Source organism: Rattus norvegicus, chromosome X, assembly GCF_036323735.1.
Source record: "Rattus norvegicus strain BN/NHsdMcwi chromosome X, GRCr8, whole genome shotgun sequence".
In the NCBI taxonomy this organism is placed as follows: domain Eukaryota; kingdom Metazoa; phylum Chordata; class Mammalia; order Rodentia; family Muridae; genus Rattus; species Rattus norvegicus.
Genome location: NC_086039.1, coordinates 37,996,795 through 38,016,788, shown reverse-complemented (window position 1 = coordinate 38,016,788; position 19,994 = coordinate 37,996,795). Strand labels below are relative to the sequence as shown.

Genomic DNA, 19,994 nt, shown 5'->3' with positions numbered 1-19,994 from the left:
TCTATCTGCATTCTTCTACATGCTGACCTCCAGTTGAACCAGCACCATTTGTGGAAAATGCTAACTTTTTTCCATTGGATGGTTTTGGCTCCTTTGTCAAAAATCAAGTGCCCATAGGTGTGTGGGTTCATTTCTGGGCCTTCAGTTCTGTACCACTGATCTATCTGCTTGTCTCTGTACCAATATCATGCAGTTTTTATGACTGTTGCTCTGTAATACTGCTTGAGTTCAGGGGTTGTGGTTCCCTCGGAAGTCCTTTTATTGTTGAGGATAGTTTTAGCTATCTTGGGTTTTTTGTTATTCCAAATGAATTTGCAAATTGCTCTTTCTATCTCTATAAAGAATTGAGTAGAAATTTTGATGGGGATTGCATTGAATCTATAGATTGCTTTTGGCAAAATGGCCATCTTTACTATATTAATCCTGCCAATGCATGATCATGGAAAATCTTTCCATCTTCTGAGATCTTCTTCAATTTCTTTCTTCAGGGATTTGAAGTTCTTGACATACAGATCTTTCACTTGCTTGGTTAAAGTCACACCAAGATATTTTATATTATTTGGGACTATTGTGAAGGGTGCCATTTCCTTAATTTCTTTCTCAGCCTGTTTATCTTTTTTTTTTTTATTAACTTGAGTATTTCTTATATACATTTCGAGTGTTATTCCCTTTCCCGGTTTCCAGCTAACATCCCCCTCCCCCCTCCCCTTCCTTATGGGTGTTCCCCTCCCAACCCTCCCCCCATTGCCGCCCTGTTTATCTTTTGAGTAGAGGAAGGCTACTGATTTGTTTGAGTTAATTTTATACCCTGACACTTTGCTTAAGTTGTTTATTAGGTTAAGTATTTCTCTGGTGAAACTTTTGGGGTCACTTAAGTACACTAACTGCAAATAGTGATATTTTGATTTCTTCCCTTCCAATTTGTATCCCTTTGACCTTCTTTAGCTGTCTGACTGCTCTGGCTAGGACTTCGAGTACTATATTGGGTAAGTAGGGAGAGAGTGGGCAGCCTTGTCTAGTCCCTGATTTTAGTGGGATTGCTTCAAGTTTCTCCATTTAGTTCAATGTTTAGCTACTAATTTCCTGTATATTGCTTTCACTATGTTTAGGTATGGGCTTTGAATTCCTGATCTTTCCAGGTCTTTTATCATGAAGGGGTGTTGAATTTTGTCAAATGCTTTCTCAGCATCTGATGAAATGACCATGTGGTTTTTATCTTTGAATTTGTTCATAGGGTGGGTTACATTTATGGATTTTCATATATTAAACCTTCCCCGCATCCCTGGGATGAAGCCTACTTGATCATGATGGATTATCGTTTTGATATGTTCTTGGATTCAGTTTTCACGAATTTTATTGAGTAGTTTTGCATCAATATTCATAAGGGAAATTGGTCTGAAGTTCTCTTTCTTTGTTGGGTCTTTGTGTGGTTTAGGTATAAGAGTAATTGTGGCTTCATAGAAGGAATTCGGGAGTGATCCATCTGTTTCAATTTTGTGGAATAGTTTGGATAATATTGGTATGAGGTCTTCTATGAAGGTCTGATAGAATTCTGCACTAAACCCGTCTGGTCCTGGGCTCTTTTTGGTTGGGAGACTTTTAATAACTGCTCCTATTTCTTTAGGAGTTATGGGGTTGTTTAAATGGTTTATCTGTTCCTGCTTTAATGTTGGTACCTGGTATCTGTCTAGAAAATTGTCTATTTCCTCCAGATTTTCCAGTTTTGTTCAAATAGGCTTTTTAGTAGGATCTGATTTTTTTTTAATTTCTTCAGAATCTGTTGTTATGTCTCCCTTTTCATTTCTGATTTTTTTTAATTTGGATACACTCTCTGTGAGCTCTGGTTAGTCTGGCTAAGGGTTTATCTATCTTGTTGATTTTTCTCAAATAACCAGCTTCTGGTTTTGTTGATTCTTTCTATGGTCCTTTTTGTTTCTACTTGGTTGATTTCAGCTCTGAGTTTGATTATTTCCTGCCTTCTACTCCTCCTGGGTGTATTTATTTCTTTTTGTTCTAGAGCTTTTAGGTGTGCTGTCAAGCTGCTGACATATGCTCTCTCCTGTTTCTTTCTGCAGGCACTCAGAGCTATGAGTTTTCCTCTTAGCACAGCTTTCATTGTGTCCTATATTTCTGGGAATGTTGTATCTTCTTTTTCCTTAAATTCTAAGTCTTCAATTTCTTTCTTTACTTCTTCCTTGACCAAGTTGTCATTGAGTAGAGCATTGTTCAACTTCCATGTATATGTGGGCTTTCTGTCATTATTGTTGTTATTGAAGACCAGTCTTAGCCTGTGGTGATCTGATAGGATGCATGGGATTATTTCTATCTTTCTGTATCTGTTGAGGTCTGTTTTGTGACTGATTATATGGTCAATTTTGGAGAAAGTACCATGAGGAGCTGAGAAGAGGGTATATCCTTTTGTTTTAGGATGGAATGTTCTATAAGTATCTGTTAAGTCCATTTGGTTCATGTCTTCTTTCACTCTGTCTATGTCTCTGTTTAATTTATGTTTCCATGATCTGTCTATTGATGAGAGTGGGGTGTTGAAATCTCCTACTATTATTGTGTGAGGTGCAATGTGCGCTTTGAGCTTTAGTAAGGTTTCTTTTATGTATGTAGGTGCCCTTGTATTTGGAGCATAGATATTTAGGATTGAGAGTTCATCTTGGTGGATTTTTCCTTTGATGAATATGAAGTGTCCTTCCTTATCTTTTTTGATGACTTTTGGTTGAAAGTTGATTTTATTCAATTTTAGAATGGCTACTCCAGCTTGCTTTTTCGGACCATTTGCTTGGAAAGTTCTTTTCCAACCTTTTACTCTGAGGAGGTGTCTGTTTTTGTCTCTGACGTGTGTTTCCTTTAGGCAGCATAATGCTGGGTCCTCATTGCGTATCCAGTCTGTTAATCTGTGTCTTTTTATTGGGGAATTGAGTCCCTTGATGTTGAGAGACATTAAGGGGTAGTGATTGTCACTTCCCGTTATTTTCATTGTTGGTGGTGGAATTATGTTTGTCTCTCTTTTGGTTTCATTGCAAGGAAATTATATTCTTGCTTTCTGTACCATGCAGTTTCTCTCCTTTGTTGGAGTTTTCCATATATTATCCTATGTAGGGCTGGATTTGTAGAAAGATGTTGTATAAATTTGGTTTTGTGATGGAATATCTTGGTTTCTCCATCTATGTTAATTGAGAGTTTTGCTGAATACAGTAACCTGGGCTGGCATTTGTGTTCTCTTAGGGTCTATATGACATCTGTCCAGGATCTTCTGGCTTTCACAGTGTCTGGTGAGAAGTGTGGTATAATTCTGATAGGTCTGCCTTTATATGTTACTTGACCTTTTCCCCTTACTGCTTTTACTATTCTTTCTTTCTTTTGTGTTTTTTGGTGTTCTGACTATTATGTGAAAGGAGGAATTTCTTTTCTGGTCCAATCTATTTGGAATTCTGTAGGCTTCTTGTATGTTTATGGGCATCTCTTTCTTTAGGTTAGGGAAGTTTTCTTCTGTGATTTTGTCGAATATATTTACTGGTCCTTTGAGCTTGGAGTCTTCACTCTCTTCTATACCTGTTATCATTAGGTTTGATCTTCTCATTGAGTCCTGGATTTCCTGTATGTTTTGGACCAGTAGCTTTTTCTGCTTTACATTATCTTTGACAGTTTTGTTGATGATTTCTATGGAATCTTTTGCTCCTGAGATTCTCTCTTCTATCTCTTGTATTCTGTTGGTGATGCTTGTATCTATGTCTCCTTTTCTCTCCCTTTGGTTTTCTATATCCAGGGTTGTCTCCCTTTGCACTTTCTTTATTGTTTCTATTTCCATTTTCAATTCCTTCACCTGTTTGGTAGTGTTTTCCTGTAATTCTTTCAAGGATTTTTGTGTTTACTCTGTAAGGGCTTCTACTTTTTTACTTGTGTTTTCCTGCATTTCTCTAAGGGAGTTCTTTATGTCTTTCTTAAAGTCCTCCATCATTGTCAAAAAATGTGATTTCAAATCTAAATCTTGCTTTTCTGGTGTGTTTGGTATCCAGTTTTTTCTTTGGTGGGAGAACTGGGCTCTGATGTTGCCAAGTCTTGGTTTCTGTTGATTAGGTTCCTGCGCTTGCCTCTAGCCATTGGGTTGACTCTGGTGTTTGCTTGTCCTGCTGTTTCTGAGAGTGACTTGACCCTGCTGTAGGCCTCTGTGTCAGCAGTCCTGTGACCTGTTTTCCTGTTTTCTTTCAGCCTTTCCTGAGAACAGGTGCTCTGATTTCAGGTGTGACAGCGCTCCTGGAGACTGTCTTCCAACTCTAGGCGACAGCAGGAATCAGAGGGTCCTGCCCCTGATTGCTCGTGTAGGTCCTTGCACCCAGCGGCCACAGTTGGCTCTGTGTGATTCCCTCTTGGGTCAGGAATGTGGGCAGAGGGTGGTCTCCTCTATCTTCTCAGGAGTGTCCACACTTCTGAGGGTACAGCTCTCTCCCCCAGGGGATTTGGGTGCAGGGAGCTGTTTGGCCGGTTCAGTTTGGTCCTGGGTGCAGACCAGAACCTCGGGTACTGGCGGCTGTTTGTTCCTGTATCCCTGTGTCCAGAGGCACTGTCCTGTTTCCCCTTGGACCAGGGATGTGGGCTGAGGTGTGCAGAGGTCTGTCCTGAGTTCTTTGGATGGGTGGTCTGCACTCCTGGGTGGTCTGCTCTCTTCCTCACAGGATTTGGGTGTCCAGTCTTCACATTTACAGTGTATATAACAGATAGCATTTTCAATTGAGCATTATAATGTAGTATGATTATTTTCCAGTTTTTACTTTTTGGTTTTCCTGAAATGAACTTGTTGTTTTTGCTTGTTTTTCTTCTTTCTAAGTCTCCTAATGTTCTTACAATACACATCTTCACAAGACAATTATATGAGTGAGTCTCTTGAGTCTGTTTCTTTCTTAAGAGTTTGCAAAGTCTCCCTTCTAGTCCAGGTGTGCTTGAGGCTCCTTAACTTGCTTCTTGGTTAGTGTACCTGTTTACTATACAGCAATTCTTCTCTTTCTTGCTATTATTTTAGTACAGGACATCTAATAGCCTCCTACAAAACAGTAGGTTGTTGGTAACATTTTTGAGCCTTTACTTGTCTAAAAATGTTTGCAAATATCTTCCACCCAGTTAATAGTTTGGCTAGGTATAGAATCTGGATTAAAAACACATTTTTCTTCACCATTTTTTTTTATTAACTTGAGTATTTCTTATATACATTTCGAGTGTTATTCCCTTTCCCGGTTTCCGGGCAAACATCCCCCTCCCCCCTCCCCTTCCTTATGGGTGTTCCCCTCCCAACCCTCCCCCCATTGCCGCCCTCCCCCCATAGACTAGTTCACTGGGGGTTCAGTCTTAGCAGGACCCAGGGCTTCCCCTTCCACTGGTGCTCTTACTAGGATATTCATTGCTACATATGGGGTCAGAGTCCAGGGTCAGTCCATGTATAGTCTTTAGGTAGTGGCTTAGTCCCTGGAAGCTCTGGTTGCTTGGCATTGTTGTACTTTTGGGGTCTCGAGCCCCTTCAAGCTCTTCCAGTTCTTTCTCTGATTCCTTCAACAGGGGACCTATTCTCAGTTCAGTGGTTTGCTGCTGGCATTCGCCTCTGTATTTGCTGTATTCTGGCTGTGTCTCTCAGGAGCGATCTACATCCGGCTCCTGTCAGTCTGCACTTCTTTGCTTCATCCATCTTGTCTAATTGGGTGGCTGTATATGTATGGGCCACATGTGGGGCAGGCTCTGAATGGGTGTTCCTTCAGTCTCTGTTTTAATCTTTGCCTCTCCCTTCCCTGCCAAGGGTATTCTTTTTCCTCATTTAAAGAAGGAGTGAAGCATTCACATTTTGATCATCCGTCTTGAGTTTCGTTTGTTCTAGGGATCTAGGGTAATTCAAGCATTTGGGCTAATAGCCACTTATCAATGAGTGCATACCATGTATGTCTTTCTGTGATTGGGTTAGCTCACTTAGGATGATATTTTCCAGTTCCAACCATTTGCCTACGAATTTCATAAACTCGTTGTTTTTGATAGCTGAGTAATATTCCATTGTGTAGATGTACCACATTTTCTGTATCCATTCCTCTGTTGAAGGGCATCTGGGTTCTTTCCATTTTCTGGCTATTATAAATAAGGCTGCGATGAACATAGTGGAGCACGTGTCTCTTTTATATATTGAGGCATCTTTTGGGTATATGCCCAAGAGAGGTATAGCTGGATCCTCAGGCAGTTCAATGTCCAATTTTCTGAGGAACCTCCAGACTGATTTCCAGAATGGTTTTACCAGTCTGCAATCCCACCAACAATGGAGGAGTGTTCCTCTTTCTCCACATCCTCGCCAGCATCTGCTGTCACCTGAGTTTTTGATCTTAGCCATTCTCACTGGTGTGAGGTGAAATCTCAGGGTTGTTTTGATTTGCATTTCCCTTATGACTAAAGATGTTGAACATTTCTTTAGGTGTTTCTCAGCCATTCGGCATTCCTCAGCTGTGAATTCTTTGTTTAGCTCTGAACCCCATTTTTTAATAGGGTTATTTGTTTCCCTGCGGTCTAACTTCTTGAGTTCTTTGTATATTTTGGATATAAGGCCTCTATCTGTTGTAGGATTGGTAAAGATCTTTTCCCAATCTGTTGGTTGCCGTTTTGTCCTAACCACAGTGTCCTTTGCCTTACAGAAGCTTTGCAGTTTTATGAGATCCCATTTGTCGATTCTTGATCTTAGAGCATAAGCCATTGGTGTTTTGTTCAGGAAATTTTTTCCAGTGCCCATGTGTTCCAGATGCTTCCCTAGTTTTTCTTCTATTAGTTTGAGTGTGTCTGGTTTGATGTGGAGGTCCTTGATCCACTTGGACTTAAGCTTTGTACAGCGTGATAAGCATGGATCGATCTGCATTCTTCTACATGTTGCCCTCCAGTTGAACCAGCACCATTTGCTGAAAATGCTATCTTTTTTCCATTGGATGGTTTGGGCTCCTTTGTCAAAAATCAAGTGACCATAGGTGTGTGGGTTCATTTCTGGGTCTTCAATTCTATTCCTTTGGTCTATCTGTCTGTCTCTGTACCAATACCATGCAGTTTTTATCACTATTGCTCTGTAATACTGCTTGAGTTCAGGGATAGTGATTCCCCCTGAAGTCCTTTTATTGTTGAGGATAGCTTTAGCTATCCTGGGTTTTTTGTTATTCCAGATGAATTTGCAAATTGTTCTGTCTAACTCTTTGAAGAATTGGATTGGTATTTTGATGGGGATTGCATTGAATCTGTAGATTGCTTTTGGTAAAATGGCCATTTTTACTATATTAATCCTGCCAATCCATGAGCATGGGAGATCTTTCCATCTTCTGAGGTCTTCTTCAATTTCTTTCCTCAGTGTCTTGAAGTTCTTATTGTACAGATCTTTTACTTGCTTGGTTAAAGTCACACCGAGGTACTTTATATTATTTGGGTCTATTATGAAGGGTGTCGTTTCCCTAATTTCTTTCTCGGCTTGTTTCTCTTTTGTATAGAGGAAGGCAACTGATTTATTTGAGTTAATTTTATACCCAGCCACTTTGCTGAAGTTGTTTATCAGCTTTAGTAGTTCTCTGGTGGAACTTTTGGGATCACTTAAATATACTATCATGTCATCTGCAAATAGTGATATTTTGACCTCTTCTTTTCCAATCTGTATCCCTTTGATCTCCTTTTGTTGTCTGATTGCTCTGGCTAGAACTTCAAGAACTATATTGAATAAGTAGGGAGAGAGTGGGCAGCCTTGTCTAGTCCCTGATTTTAATGGGATTGCTTCAAGTTTCTCTCCATTTAGTTTAATGTTAGCAACTGGTTTGCTGTATATGGCTTTTACTATGTTTAGGTATGGGCCTTGAATTCCTATTCTTTCCAGGACTTTTATCATGAAGGGGTGTTGAATTTTGTCAAATGCTTTCTCAGCATCTAATGAAATGATCATGTGGTTCTGTTCTTTCAGTTTGTTTATATAATGGATCACGTTGATGGTTTTCCGTATATTAAACCATCCCTGCATGCCTGGGATGAAGCCTACTTGATCATGGTGGATGATTGTTTTGATGTGCTCTTGAATTCGGTTTGCCAGAATTTTATTGAGTATTTTTGCGTCGATATTCATAAGGGAAATTGGTCTGAAGTTCTCTTTCTTTGTTGTGTCTTTGTGTGGTTTAGGTATAAGAGTAATTGTGGCTTCGTAGAAGGAATTCGGTAGGGCTCCATCTGTTTCAATTTTGTGGAATAGTTTGGATAATATTGGTATGAGGTCTTCTATGAAGGTTTGATAGAATTCTGCACTAAACCTGTCTGGACCTGGGCTCTTTTTGGTTGGGAGACCTTCAATGACTGCTTCTATTTCCTTAGGAGTTATGGGGTTGTTTAACTGGTTTATCTGTTCCTGATTTAACTTCGATACCTGGTATCTGTCTAGGAAATTGTCCATTTCCTGAAGATTTTCAAATTTTGTTGAATATAGGTTTTTATAGTAAGATCTGATGATTTTTTGAATTTCCTCTGAATCTGTAGTTATGTCTCCCTTTTCATTTCTGATTTTGTTAATTTGGACGCACTTTCTGTGTCCTCTCGTTAGTCTGGCTAAGGGTTTATCTATCTTGTTGATTTTCTCAAAGAACCAACTTTTGGTTCTGTTGATTCTTTCTATGGTCCTTTTTGTTTCTACTTGGTTGATTTCAGCTCTGAGTTTGATTATTTCCTGCCTTCTACTCCTCCTGGGTGTATTTGCTTCTTTTTGTTCTAGAGCTTTTAGGTGTGCTGTCAAGCTGCTGACATATGCTCTTTCCTGTTTCTTTCTGCAGGCACTCAGCGCTATGAGTTTTCCTCTTAGCACAGCTTTCATTGTGTCCCATAAGTTTGGGTATGTTGTATCTTCATTTTCATTAAATTCTAAAAAGTTTTTAATTTCTTTCTTTATTTCTTCCTTGACCAGGTTATCATTGAGTAGAGCATTGTTCAATTTCCACGTATATGTGGGCATTCTTCCCTTACTGTTATTGAAGACCAGTTTTAGGCCGTGGTGGTCCGATAGCACGCATGGGATTATTTCTATCTTTCTGTACCTGTTGAGGCCCGTTTTTTGACCAATTATATGGTCAATTTTGGAGAAAGTACCATGAGGAGCTGAGAAGAAGGTATATCCTTTTGCTTTAGGATAGAATGTTCTATAAATATCCGTTAAGTCCATTTGGCTCATGACTTCTCTTAGTCTGTCGACATCACTGTTTAATTTCTGTTTCCATGATCTGTCCATTGATGAGAGTGGGGTGTTGAAATCTCCCACTATTATTGTGTGAGGTGCAATGTGTGTTTTGAGCTTTAGTAAGGTTTCTTTTACGTATGTAGGTGCCCTTGTATTTGGGGCATAGATATTTAGGATTGAGAGTTCATTTTGGTGGATTTTTCCTTTGATGAATATGAAGTGTCCTTCCTTATCTTTTTTGATGACTTTTAGTTGGAAATTGATTTTATTTGATATTAGAATGGCTACTCCAGCTTGCTTCTTCTGACCATTTGCTTGGAAAGTTGTTTTCCAGCCTTTCACTCTGAGGTAGTGTCTGTCTTTGTCTCTGAGGTGTGTTTCCTGTAGGCAGCAGAATGCAGGGTCCTCGTTGCGTATCCAGTTTGTTAATCTATGTCTTTTTATTGGGGAGTTGAGGCCATTGATGTTGAGAGATATTAAGGAATAGTGATTATTGTTTCCCTTTATATTCATATTTGGATGTGAGGTTATGTTTGTGTGCTTTCATTCTCTTTGTTTTGTTGCCAAGACGATTAGTTTCTTGCTTCTTCTAGGGTATAGCTTGCCTCCTTATGTTGGGCTTTACCCTTTATTATCCTTTGTAGTGCTGGATTTGTAGAAAGATATTGTGTAAATTTGGTTTTGTCATGGAATATCTTGGTTTCTCCATCAATGTTAATTGAGAGTTTTGCTGGATACAGTAACCTGGGCTGGCATTTGTGTTCTCTTAGGGTCTGTATGACATCAGTCCAGGATCTTCTGGCCTTCATAGTTTCTGGCGAGAAGTCTGGTGTGATTCTGATAGGTCTGCCTTTATATGTTACTTGACCTTTTTCCCTTACTGCTTTTAATATTCTTTCTTTATTTTGTGCGTTTGGTGTTTTGACAATTATGTGACGGGAGGTGTTTCTTTTCTGGTCCAATCTATTTGGAGTTCTGTAGGCTTCTTGTATGTCTATGGGTATCTCTTTTTTTAGGTTAGGGAAGTTTTCTTCTATGATTTTGTTGAAGATATTTACTGGTCCTTTGAGCTGGGAGTCTTCACTCTCTTCTATGCCTATTATCCTTAGGTTTGATCTTCTCATTGAGTCCTGGATTTCCTGTATGTTTTGGACCAGTAGCTTTTTCTGCTTTACATTATCTTTGACAGTTGAGTCAATGATTTCTATGGAATCTTCTGCTCCTGAGATTCTCTCTTCCATCTCTTGTATTCTGTTGGTGAAGCTTGTATCTACAGCTCCTTGTCTCTTCTTTTGGTTTTCTATATCCAGGGTTGTTTCCATGTGTTCTTTCTTGATTGCTTCTATTTCCATTTTTAATTCCTTCAACTGTTTGATTGTGTTTTCCTGGAATTCTTTCAGGGATATTTGTGTCTCCTCTCTATGGGCTTCTACTCGTTTATTTATGTTTTCCTGGAATTCTTTCAGGGATATTTGCGATTCTTTCAGGCATTTTTGCGATTCCTCTCTGTAGGCTTCTACTTGTTCTTTAAGGGAGTTCTTCATGTCTTTCTTGAAGTCCTCCAGCATCATGATCAAAAATGATTTTGGAACTAGATCTTGCTTTTCTGGTGTGTTTGGATATTCCATGTTTGTTTTGATGGGAGAATTGGGCTCCGATGGTGCCATGTAGTCTTGGTTTCTGTTGCTTGGGTTCCTGCGCTTGCCTCTCGCCATCAGATTATCTCTAGTGTTACTTTGTTCTGCTATTTCTGACAGTGGCTAGACTGTCCAATAAGCCTGTGTGTCAGGAGTGCTGTAGACCTGTTTTCCTGTTTTCTTTCAGTCAGTTATGGGGACAGAGTGTTCTGCTTTCGGGCGTGTAGTTTTTCCTCTCTACAGGTCTTCAGCTGTTCCTGTGGGCCTGTGTCTTGAGTTCACCAGGCAGCTTTCTTGCAGCAGAAAAGTTGGTCTTACCTGTGGTCCCGAGGCTCAAGTTCGCTCGTGGGGTGCTGCCCAGGGGCTCTCTGCAGCGGCAGCAACCAGGAGGACCTGTGCTGCCCCTTCCGGGAGCTTCAGTGCACCAGGGTTCCAGATGGTCTTTGGCTTTTTCCTCTGGCGTCCGAGATGTGTGTGCAGGGAGCAGTCTCTTCTGGTTTCCCAGGCTTGTCTGCCTCTCTGAAGGTTTAGCTCTCCCTCCCACGGGATTTGGGTGCAGAGAACTGTTTATCCAGTCTGTTTCTATCAGGTTCTGGCCGTGTCTCAGGCAGGGGTCCTGCCGCTCCTGGGCCCTCCCCCACGGGAGCCCAGAGGCCTTATACAGTTTCCTCTTGGGCCAGGGATGTGGGCAGGGGTGAGCAGTGTTGGTGGTCTCTTCCGCTCTGCAGCCTCAGGAGTGCCCACCTGACCAGGCGGTTGGGTCTCTCTCTCACCGGGTCTGGGAGCAGAGAGCTCTTTCTTCACCATTTTTAAAGCATCACTTCATAGTATTAGTTTGTATATGTGTGTGCATGTGTATTTGTGTCTTCATGTGCACATACTCTTGTCTGAGTGCTTGTGTGTATATCTTTCTCACTCCTCCACTCTCTCTGTGTTTGTGTGTGAAAGCTCACAGTGAAACCTTGGTTATTGCTCAACAAGAGCGGTCACTGTCCTGTTTTATTTTTTTTTTTTTTGTATTGTGTTTTTGAGATTGGGTCCCTCACTGGCCTCCAGGCTCACTGATTAGGCTAGCCACAAGCCTTATCGATCTTTCTGTCTCTACCTCCAAAGTACTGAAATTACAAGTGCATGTATCCATGTCTAGATTTTAATATAGGTACTGGGGATTGAACTCAGGTCCTCACACTTGCACTGAAAGTATTTTACTGATGGAGTTCTCTTCATTTCATTATTATATTCTTAGTATCGGCCTCATAATTAGAATCCACAGTCTGCAAATCAATAAAAGCAAGCCATAAAAAATCTTACATAAATATAGACAAGAAGGTTCTGTCTGGGTAATTTTTTGATATGCTTTCACTTACTTCTATAAAATGTTGCCTTTAGTATGCAAACATTTTTAAATGAGATCTTTATTAAACATATTTATATTTAATCACATTTATTTTTATTTATTTTGTGTGGGTGTAGATGTGAGTACACATGTGGTTGTCAGAGAACAGCTTGTAGGAATTGGTTCTCCTTGTATCATGTGCATTCCCAGGATTGATTTCAGGTTATCATGCTTGGTAGTAAGCACCTTTCCCCACTAAGTCATCTCTCTGATCTACATATCTTTTGGTCAAATTACTTCTTTTATATAGGGGTTTATAATATATTACATTTCCTATTCCTATGTCCAAACTCTCTTATATACCTCTCTTTGCTCTCTTTGAAGTCATAGCTTCTTTTTTTCCAGTAATTGTTCTTATATGTATGTATATTTATATTATAGAGAACAATGCCCTCAGTTCCATTAATATTTCCAATTAGTCCCTTCTTTACTTCCAGACAGTCATTAATTCTCTGTCTCCTTTTTGTCTCTGTTCATTTTGGATACATATAATAAACTGACTCATACTGCATGTGATCTTTTATAATTGGAACCTGCTCAGTCTGTATAATGTTACTTGCATGTATGTTTTTAAGGCTGACCTGACCATTTTGTATTAGACAACTAGTTGTTATACTCTTCCCCGGAGAAGCTATTTCTACAGCTCTCAGGATTCTTTAGTTGTTTGTAGGTTTGTTTTTGGTTTGGTTTGCTTTTTGGGGTGTGTGTGTGTGTGTGTGTGTGTGTGTGTGTGTGTGTGTGTGTTTAGGATTGAGACCTCAGTCTTTCTTCTGTCTACCTTGGCATATCTGTTATTGTTGTCCTTGTTTATCTCATGTTTATGTAGACATGTTAGTGAAACTTTATGAGTATAGCTTCTGACATTACTAAGAAACCATTTCCCAGCAAACTCCCTGATTTTCTAACTATTAGAATCTTTCTGCCTCCTCTTCCACAATGGTCTCTGAGCATTAGGTGTGGGAGTGTTTTGTAGATGTATACATTGAGACTGAACTCCAGAATTCTGCATTTTCATTAGTACTGATTCTCTATAATAATCTCTGTTGCAAATAGAAGTTTCCTTGAAAGGGAGTGAGGACTATATTTATCTATGGATATAAAGACAAATGTTTAGATTCTTGTTACAGATTATGCTGGTTTACTAAAGGGATGGTTATAGATTCTCTTCCAAAATCCATGATTTCACTAGCACCAAGGGTTTTTCTAGTTTTCCAGTACTAAGCCTGGTTTCCTTCTTGTTGAATGGATCTTAAGTCCAATTAGAAAGCTGTTGGTTACTACCAAAGTATCTACACTTACAGTTAGATGCCATGCTGAATTTTGATGTGGTTCATTGGTGTCATAGGACTGTTGGTTGCTTCCCCCTTTAGAAGTTTGCACAGTGCCTTCTGGTACCATGAAAGATATTCCTTAGGGAGGAGGCATTTGGGTTAATGGAAAGTTTTTCATTTGCTTTCAATTATAGTAGATACTTTTGCTGGGTAGATTAGTCTAGGCTGACCATCAAGGTCTTTTAGAATTCATAATGCATTGCTCCAGGCTATTCTGGTTTTTAAAGTTTCTGATGTTTTTTTTTAATATGTAACTTGTGTTTTTTTTCCTATGATATACCATGGTGCTTTTCTTTTCTGGTCTTTTCTATTTAGTGTTCTGTGCGCTTTTTGTATTTATATGAGTGTGTCTCCTTAAATTGAGGAAATTTATTCTATGATCTTGTTGAAAATCAGGTCTATAACATTGACTTTGGATTCATCTCCCTTGTCTATTCCTATAATTCAAAAATTGGTCTTTTCATGGTATTCTACATTTTTTGTATTTTTCCGTGTGTGTGTGTGTGTGTGTGTGTGTGTGTGTGTGTGTGTGTGTGTGTGTGTGTGTGTTTAATTCTGTTCCTTTTATTTGGTCTAGATCCTCTACTTTATCTTGGAGTCCTGATAGTCTATATTTTGGAGTCCTGATAGTTATATTTTGTTTGATACATTCTACTTGTAAGGCTTGCCTTTGAGTTTTCTAGTCTAATTATTGGGTTTCTCAGTTTCATCGTCAGTTCAACTTCAGGCCTCCTCAATGTTTCTATCTCCTTCCTGAATTCTACTCTCAAATCCTGGATTCTTTTTTACCATTTCCATCAACTTTATGTTTGTGTTGTGTTGGACATCGCTTAGACATTTATTCTTTTTAAGCTCTTTCTCTTTAATTTTATTGAGCAATTTCTTTGTATTTTCTCTAAACTCCTTGAATACTTTGATGAAGTTTATGGTTGTTCTTTTAAATTCTGTACACTGTGGTTCATCTAGGTAACTCTTATTGGAAAACATCTGTATGAGGCATGTAGACTTGGAAAAGAAAGTGCTACCTGGATCTTTTCATACTGTGTTTTTTGTGGGGGGGGGGGTGTGCGTGCGCGCGCATGTGTGTGATAAGATGGGATCTGGGCATGTAGAATTCTTTTGTTCTAATGTTAGTCTGATATGGATAGAATAGCTTGGGAGAGGAAAGAAAAGATGTGTGGGCAAGTTTTGCCTAGAGGTTTGAAATGGCTTGGGTGGAATGAAGTCAGATGAACAGGATATATTGGGCTGGCATACAGGATGTGTGCTTCTTGGTCTAAGCCTGGGGTGTGGTTGTAGATCTAGCTAGGCAGAAAGATTGGATTTGGTGTGGAAGTGACCTTTGGATTGGGGGTATACAGGGACTGCCCTAGAGGGAACCTAGAGATCGAATGTAGTATAAGTAGGGGTGGCCAGGCTAGGCGAGGACACTGGATGTGGAATCTGAGCCAGGTCTGGTGGAATAGAAAGGTTGGTAGTTCAAGGATGGTCAAAGGGGCTCACTGAGCTAGACCCTGAAAAAAGATGTGGGAGATCTGGCTGGGTGTAGAGGTTCCTATATTGATTTTTGATCTTTCAAATATTAGCTGGTTTTGGAAAGTTTTAAGATCTGTTCACAGGTTCTAAAATTTCAGTGATATATAGAATTGATGGAATGTTTTCATCCATTGTATTGTACACACAATCCTGTAGAGGTTTTCTAAAAACTTTGGCTTATTTTTTTCTTCACGTTATCCCTGTACTTTCTTTTCATATAGTTTTAACTTCTTGGAGAAATTTTTATTGCTTCTGTTCTGTTCTCCATATTTCTAATCTGTTATGAATGCTCAACTTTTTGTAACCCCTTCAATTGATTTTTTTCCATTTTTGCTCTTATGTTTTAATCTTCATTTCCCAAATTCCATCTGTTCTTGTCTTATACATGTAATAGAATCTCTTATTATTAAAAAAAAAAACAGTAGAGACAGGCCTTCTTTATCTTTGTATTTATACTTTCGTTTCCCTCAATAGTTTCCATTTCCAAGTTACCTTTTCCTTTTAGTAAGGGCTTCACCTTCTTTCTTCGGAGTATCTCTTTAAGTGCACTTCTGTTCACATGGTACTGCAGAAGAACCTCCAAGCCTAGTAAAGCTTGTGGCCTTGAGGCCATATGGTAGAGGCTGATCCTTCAGAGGGTCTCTACTGCCTCCCATTCTGCTCGTCTCCTACTTCAAAGCTGAAGAACTGCTTGCCTGGATCTCTAGTCACTCTGTCTCTCTAAGGAATGCACTCAGGCCTTCTGATGTGTAATCAGTCTGTGCGTAGACAGCGTCTCTCTTTCACTTTCTTCAGAGACTCCTCTAGTCTTCTGTCCTGAAAGAGGCAGGCACCATGCTGTGTCCAAGAGTAGAACATGTAGGGAACTTACTGTATCTTCAAACTTCTTTAGTTTTTGTTCCCTTGAACCCCTCACCAGTTTCAAAAGTACCCAGCACAGCAAATTCCTGAGACTTTTGAAGATTCTCTTAAGGCAGACCTGACTGTTTCCTTGGTTTTCTCATTATATTCTTGGGGTTTGCTTACCCTGTGTCTTCTCAACTGCTTATCCTTCAACCTTTGTCTTTCCTACTCCTGAAGGTGTTGCTATTATCTTCTTTCCTGTGTTTACCTGTTCTTGAGGATTTCTCTTTTTTGTTTGGTTTTAGCAGAGTGCTTTTGTGGTTTTGGTTTTTGATGGCAGTATGTTGTTATGTGGTCCAGACTGGCCAGGAACTCACTGACAAAGTCCAAGCTGACTGTAAACTTGTAATCTGAGTGCTGGGATTACATATGTGAACCACTTGAGCTTGCTTTATATGTCCCTTTTAAATATGAGTTAGTGAGGGAGCTGGAGAGATGGCCCCATGGACAAAAGGCTGTTGAACTAGTGTGAGGATCTGAGTATTTATACACAGCACCCATGTGAAATTCAGGCTGCGCAATGCCCCACACCTACAAAATAGGGCTTTATTATCGTTTTTCCTCACAAGAGCTTTCTTAATTACTTTCTTTTTCAGTTTTTCCCATGATTTTGCCAACTAGAGTTCTAAGTGGACACCGTAAGTCACTGAATCTTGTTGACTCCCCTCAGCCATTCCTAAAGAAGGTAAAGTATTTACAGTAGTTTTTGTTTGTTTGTTTTTTAACGTAATACTTAATAATACTGGGTTAGTCCCAAGAACTGTCTCAAATGGTGGGGCTTAAATAGCATATTTTTTATACCTAGAGTTTTACAGTTAAGACACTCTATATGTTAACGTGAATCCAGGTGCTTAGTTTGCATCATTGTTTACTCTGGGCTTAGTGCATACCTTTGTGCTTTGCTCGGAGGAAGAGGCCTCTTACTGTCTATTTGCCTGACTATCAGAACATAGCAGTAATAGAAGAAAAATACACTTAACTGCATTTCTTACTACATCTGAGCCAGCCAGAGCTCAAAACAGAGCATAGGACTTCGTTACTTTATTACCCATACTCTTTGGTTTGGTTTTTAAGACAGGGCCTCAGGTTTTAGCTCAGTATGGTCTTGAATTCACAGTCCTCCTATATTGGCCTGCCGAGGGCTTATGCTAAACATGTACCACCACTCCTGGCTTCTCCATACTCTTCATGTAATGAGATTCCTTAAAACATAAAGTCTCAGGGGTTGGTCCTTATTTTTTTCTTCCCTGATTTTATCCCACATTTATCAAAATATCCAATGCCTATTGGAGAATATTTTAATCTAACTTTATTTTTTAGGTAGTTTTAAACATGCATTTTTATGTTGTTTTGAATTCTAAAGCATCGCACTGAAAGCCATGTGTGATACACGTGATTGTAATTCCAACGCCATGGAGGAAGAGGAAGAAAGACTGCAAATTTTCAGTCACCTTGAATTTTATAGCAAGTTCTAGGGAAGCCTGGGCTACATGATAAGACCTTATTGTTACATATAGACACAGAAGTGTCCTCATGAGTGCAGTGACTGGTCACTGAGTCAATATGCATCTGTCATTGGCCACTTTCTTTGCCTCCTCCTAGTTACCCCCACCTAAGAGTCCAAAGATAACTGCTCGGGCCTGGGGGATGTGGCTCAATCATAGACTGTTTATCTTGAAAGGCCCCAAGTTTCCTAGCACGTGGTAGGAGGAGTACTGTTGTCATGATTTGTAGCAGTAGGTTCTGTCGATTTTTGAATTTTGAATAAATAAACCTTAGTATAAGTTTTAATCTGTTCTCTCTAGTCCTTTGCAAACGCCAAATATAGTAAAGGTACATAACTAATGCAGCACAAAAGATTTAATGAAAAGAAATGAAGCCTAACATAGTGCTAAAATTCAGAAACAACGTTGGGATTTTGCTTTATGGTCTTCTGTATATTCCCATTCTTAATCCCTTTCCCTCCTTTTTGGCTTTTATGTGGCCAGACTCCTGAATATGACTACCAGTGGCCCAGAGATGACCAGGATGAAGTGGACTGTGAGAAGCTAGTTGGGCAACTGAAAGACTGCTCAAACCTACAGGACCAAGCAGACATTCTGTACATTCTTTATGTAATAAAGTAAGTGCCTTAATCTCTTTGGGCTGCTATAGCAACATATCATCAGCCGGCATCATAAGAAACAGAACTGTATCTTACAGTTCTAGAAGCTGGAAATCTAAACTACAATGTCTGGTGGTTGTAGGCTTTCTCATGGATGGTGCCTTTGTACCCTATCCTTGCTATCCTTATGTGGTAGAAGGGAGGGACAAACTTTCTGGGTCTTTTCATGTAAGGGTACTATCTGATAGGTTATGAGGGATCTTACTTCATAGCTTAGTCACCTTCCCACAGCTCCATATCCCAATACCATCACTCCAGGGTTAGGATTTTGATATAGGGATTCGATGGGGACACAAGCAATCAAAGCCATAACAATAAATTGATGGCGTTTACTGTGTTGAACTTAGTTCTCCATAATCCTTTTTCCCAATCTCTTGGAATTCCAGCAATGCCAGGCCATGATCACATTCACTCAAATTACCTAGGATCACTAACCATGAGACTTCTATCCTTTCTCTGCCTCTTGATGCTGGCTTTCCATGAAAGGTCTGGGCAAAGCCAGGATACCATAGTGATGTGTAAACACAAGGCTTTAGTTTCAGAAGACATATTTTATTGATTGGAACCCTCTTGATCAGGCTCAGAGTTACTAGGACTGTTCAAATGTCTGGCAAAATGTATAGCAATTCATGCCTCACCCAGCCTTGACATTCTGACCTTTATCTTTGAATTTTTCTGCCTCTGGCCAGGGGTCCCCGCTGGGATACCAATTTGTTTGGACAGCATGGAGTCACTGTTCACAGTCTTCTCGGCGAGCTTTATGGAAAAGCTGGCCTGAACCAAGAATGGAGTTTGATTCGCTACATTTCAGGCCTGCTCAGGAAGAAAGTGGAGGTCCTGGCTGAGGTCAGAATAGGCATGCCTACCAGGTCGCACGTTTGCTCTTTCTAGCCCCATGCTTTCTTCATTCAGTCATTTAGTTGTGGAAGGTCTCAGGCAAGTGTCTCTTATCAGTAAATGGACTCAGGGAATGTAACCCAGTACCAGGCAGGCCCTCTCCTGACTGTTTTGTGCTCTGGATGGAGAAGAGAGAGGAAGAAATTCTCAGATTCATTAGTTTGGTTCTCTCTTACCAAGAAATCATGAAACCAAAGCACTCATTTCTCCATGTCAAAGTACAGAGATCATTAATATTTATATTCCCGAGGCCTACAAAATCCATGAAGCACTTCCTGTGACTTTAAGCAAGTATTTTGGTAAGATGCTAGTCATTGTTACATGTGAATACTGAGGAACTCATAAGCTTGAAACACAATGTGCCTAGTAACTATAACTGATCTTTGCTATCTGAGACCTCATCCCTGCCTTGTCTGAATATATTAGTAAGTCTAGGGTGTTTACTACAGCGGATGGGCCAGGCCTAGGACCTGGGAGACAAAGATCACAGGGATTTGGTCTGATGTGGGTTGTTCAGCCTAAGTTTTAGGTTTCAATTCCTCAGAAGGGCCATGTGCATGGATTATAAAATTCATAAAGGTAAATTTCTGGTGTTGTTGGCACTTAACCTTCTCAGCTAGTTTGGCTTAATTTATTTTCCTTTATATCCTTTGCCCCCCCCCCACCCCAAATATGCAGGCCTGTGCAGATCTGCTGTCCCACCAGAAGCAGCTTACAGTGGGCCTGCCCCCTGAGCCCCGGGAGAAGACCATATCTACGTAAGTCCCTAGTGGAGGACCTCCAGACTATAGAGGAGCACGGAGAGAGCATTATATTGTTGTGGAAGGGTGCAGGGGCTTTTAGAAGATACTGTGTCATGTGGGTGCTTGTAGAAAGCTGGGAACTTCAACTAAGCAAGAAGGCCCTGCACTGAGGT

General features: G+C 40.0%; 1 protein-coding gene across 5 annotated transcripts in view; it reads left to right on the top strand.

Annotated features, from left to right (window-relative positions):
• The window catches only part of Phka2 (phosphorylase kinase regulatory subunit alpha 2), a 123,028-nt gene that overhangs the window by 85,868 nt on the left and 17,166 nt on the right, over positions 1-19,994 (top strand). For 4 of the 5 annotated variants that reach the window (XM_008773197.4, XM_008773195.4, NM_001395639.1 and 1 more), the window contains 4 exons: positions 16,614-16,702; positions 18,006-18,139; positions 18,871-19,027; positions 19,757-19,836. In XM_008773197.4, the coding sequence (XP_008771419.1) occupies positions 16,614-16,702; positions 18,006-18,139; positions 18,871-19,027; positions 19,757-19,836 (460 nt within the window). Of the gene's footprint in view, positions 1-16,613; positions 16,703-18,005; positions 18,140-18,870; positions 19,028-19,756; positions 19,837-19,994 lie in introns of those variants that run through there. The other variant, XR_005498059.2, reaches the window with a different exon arrangement.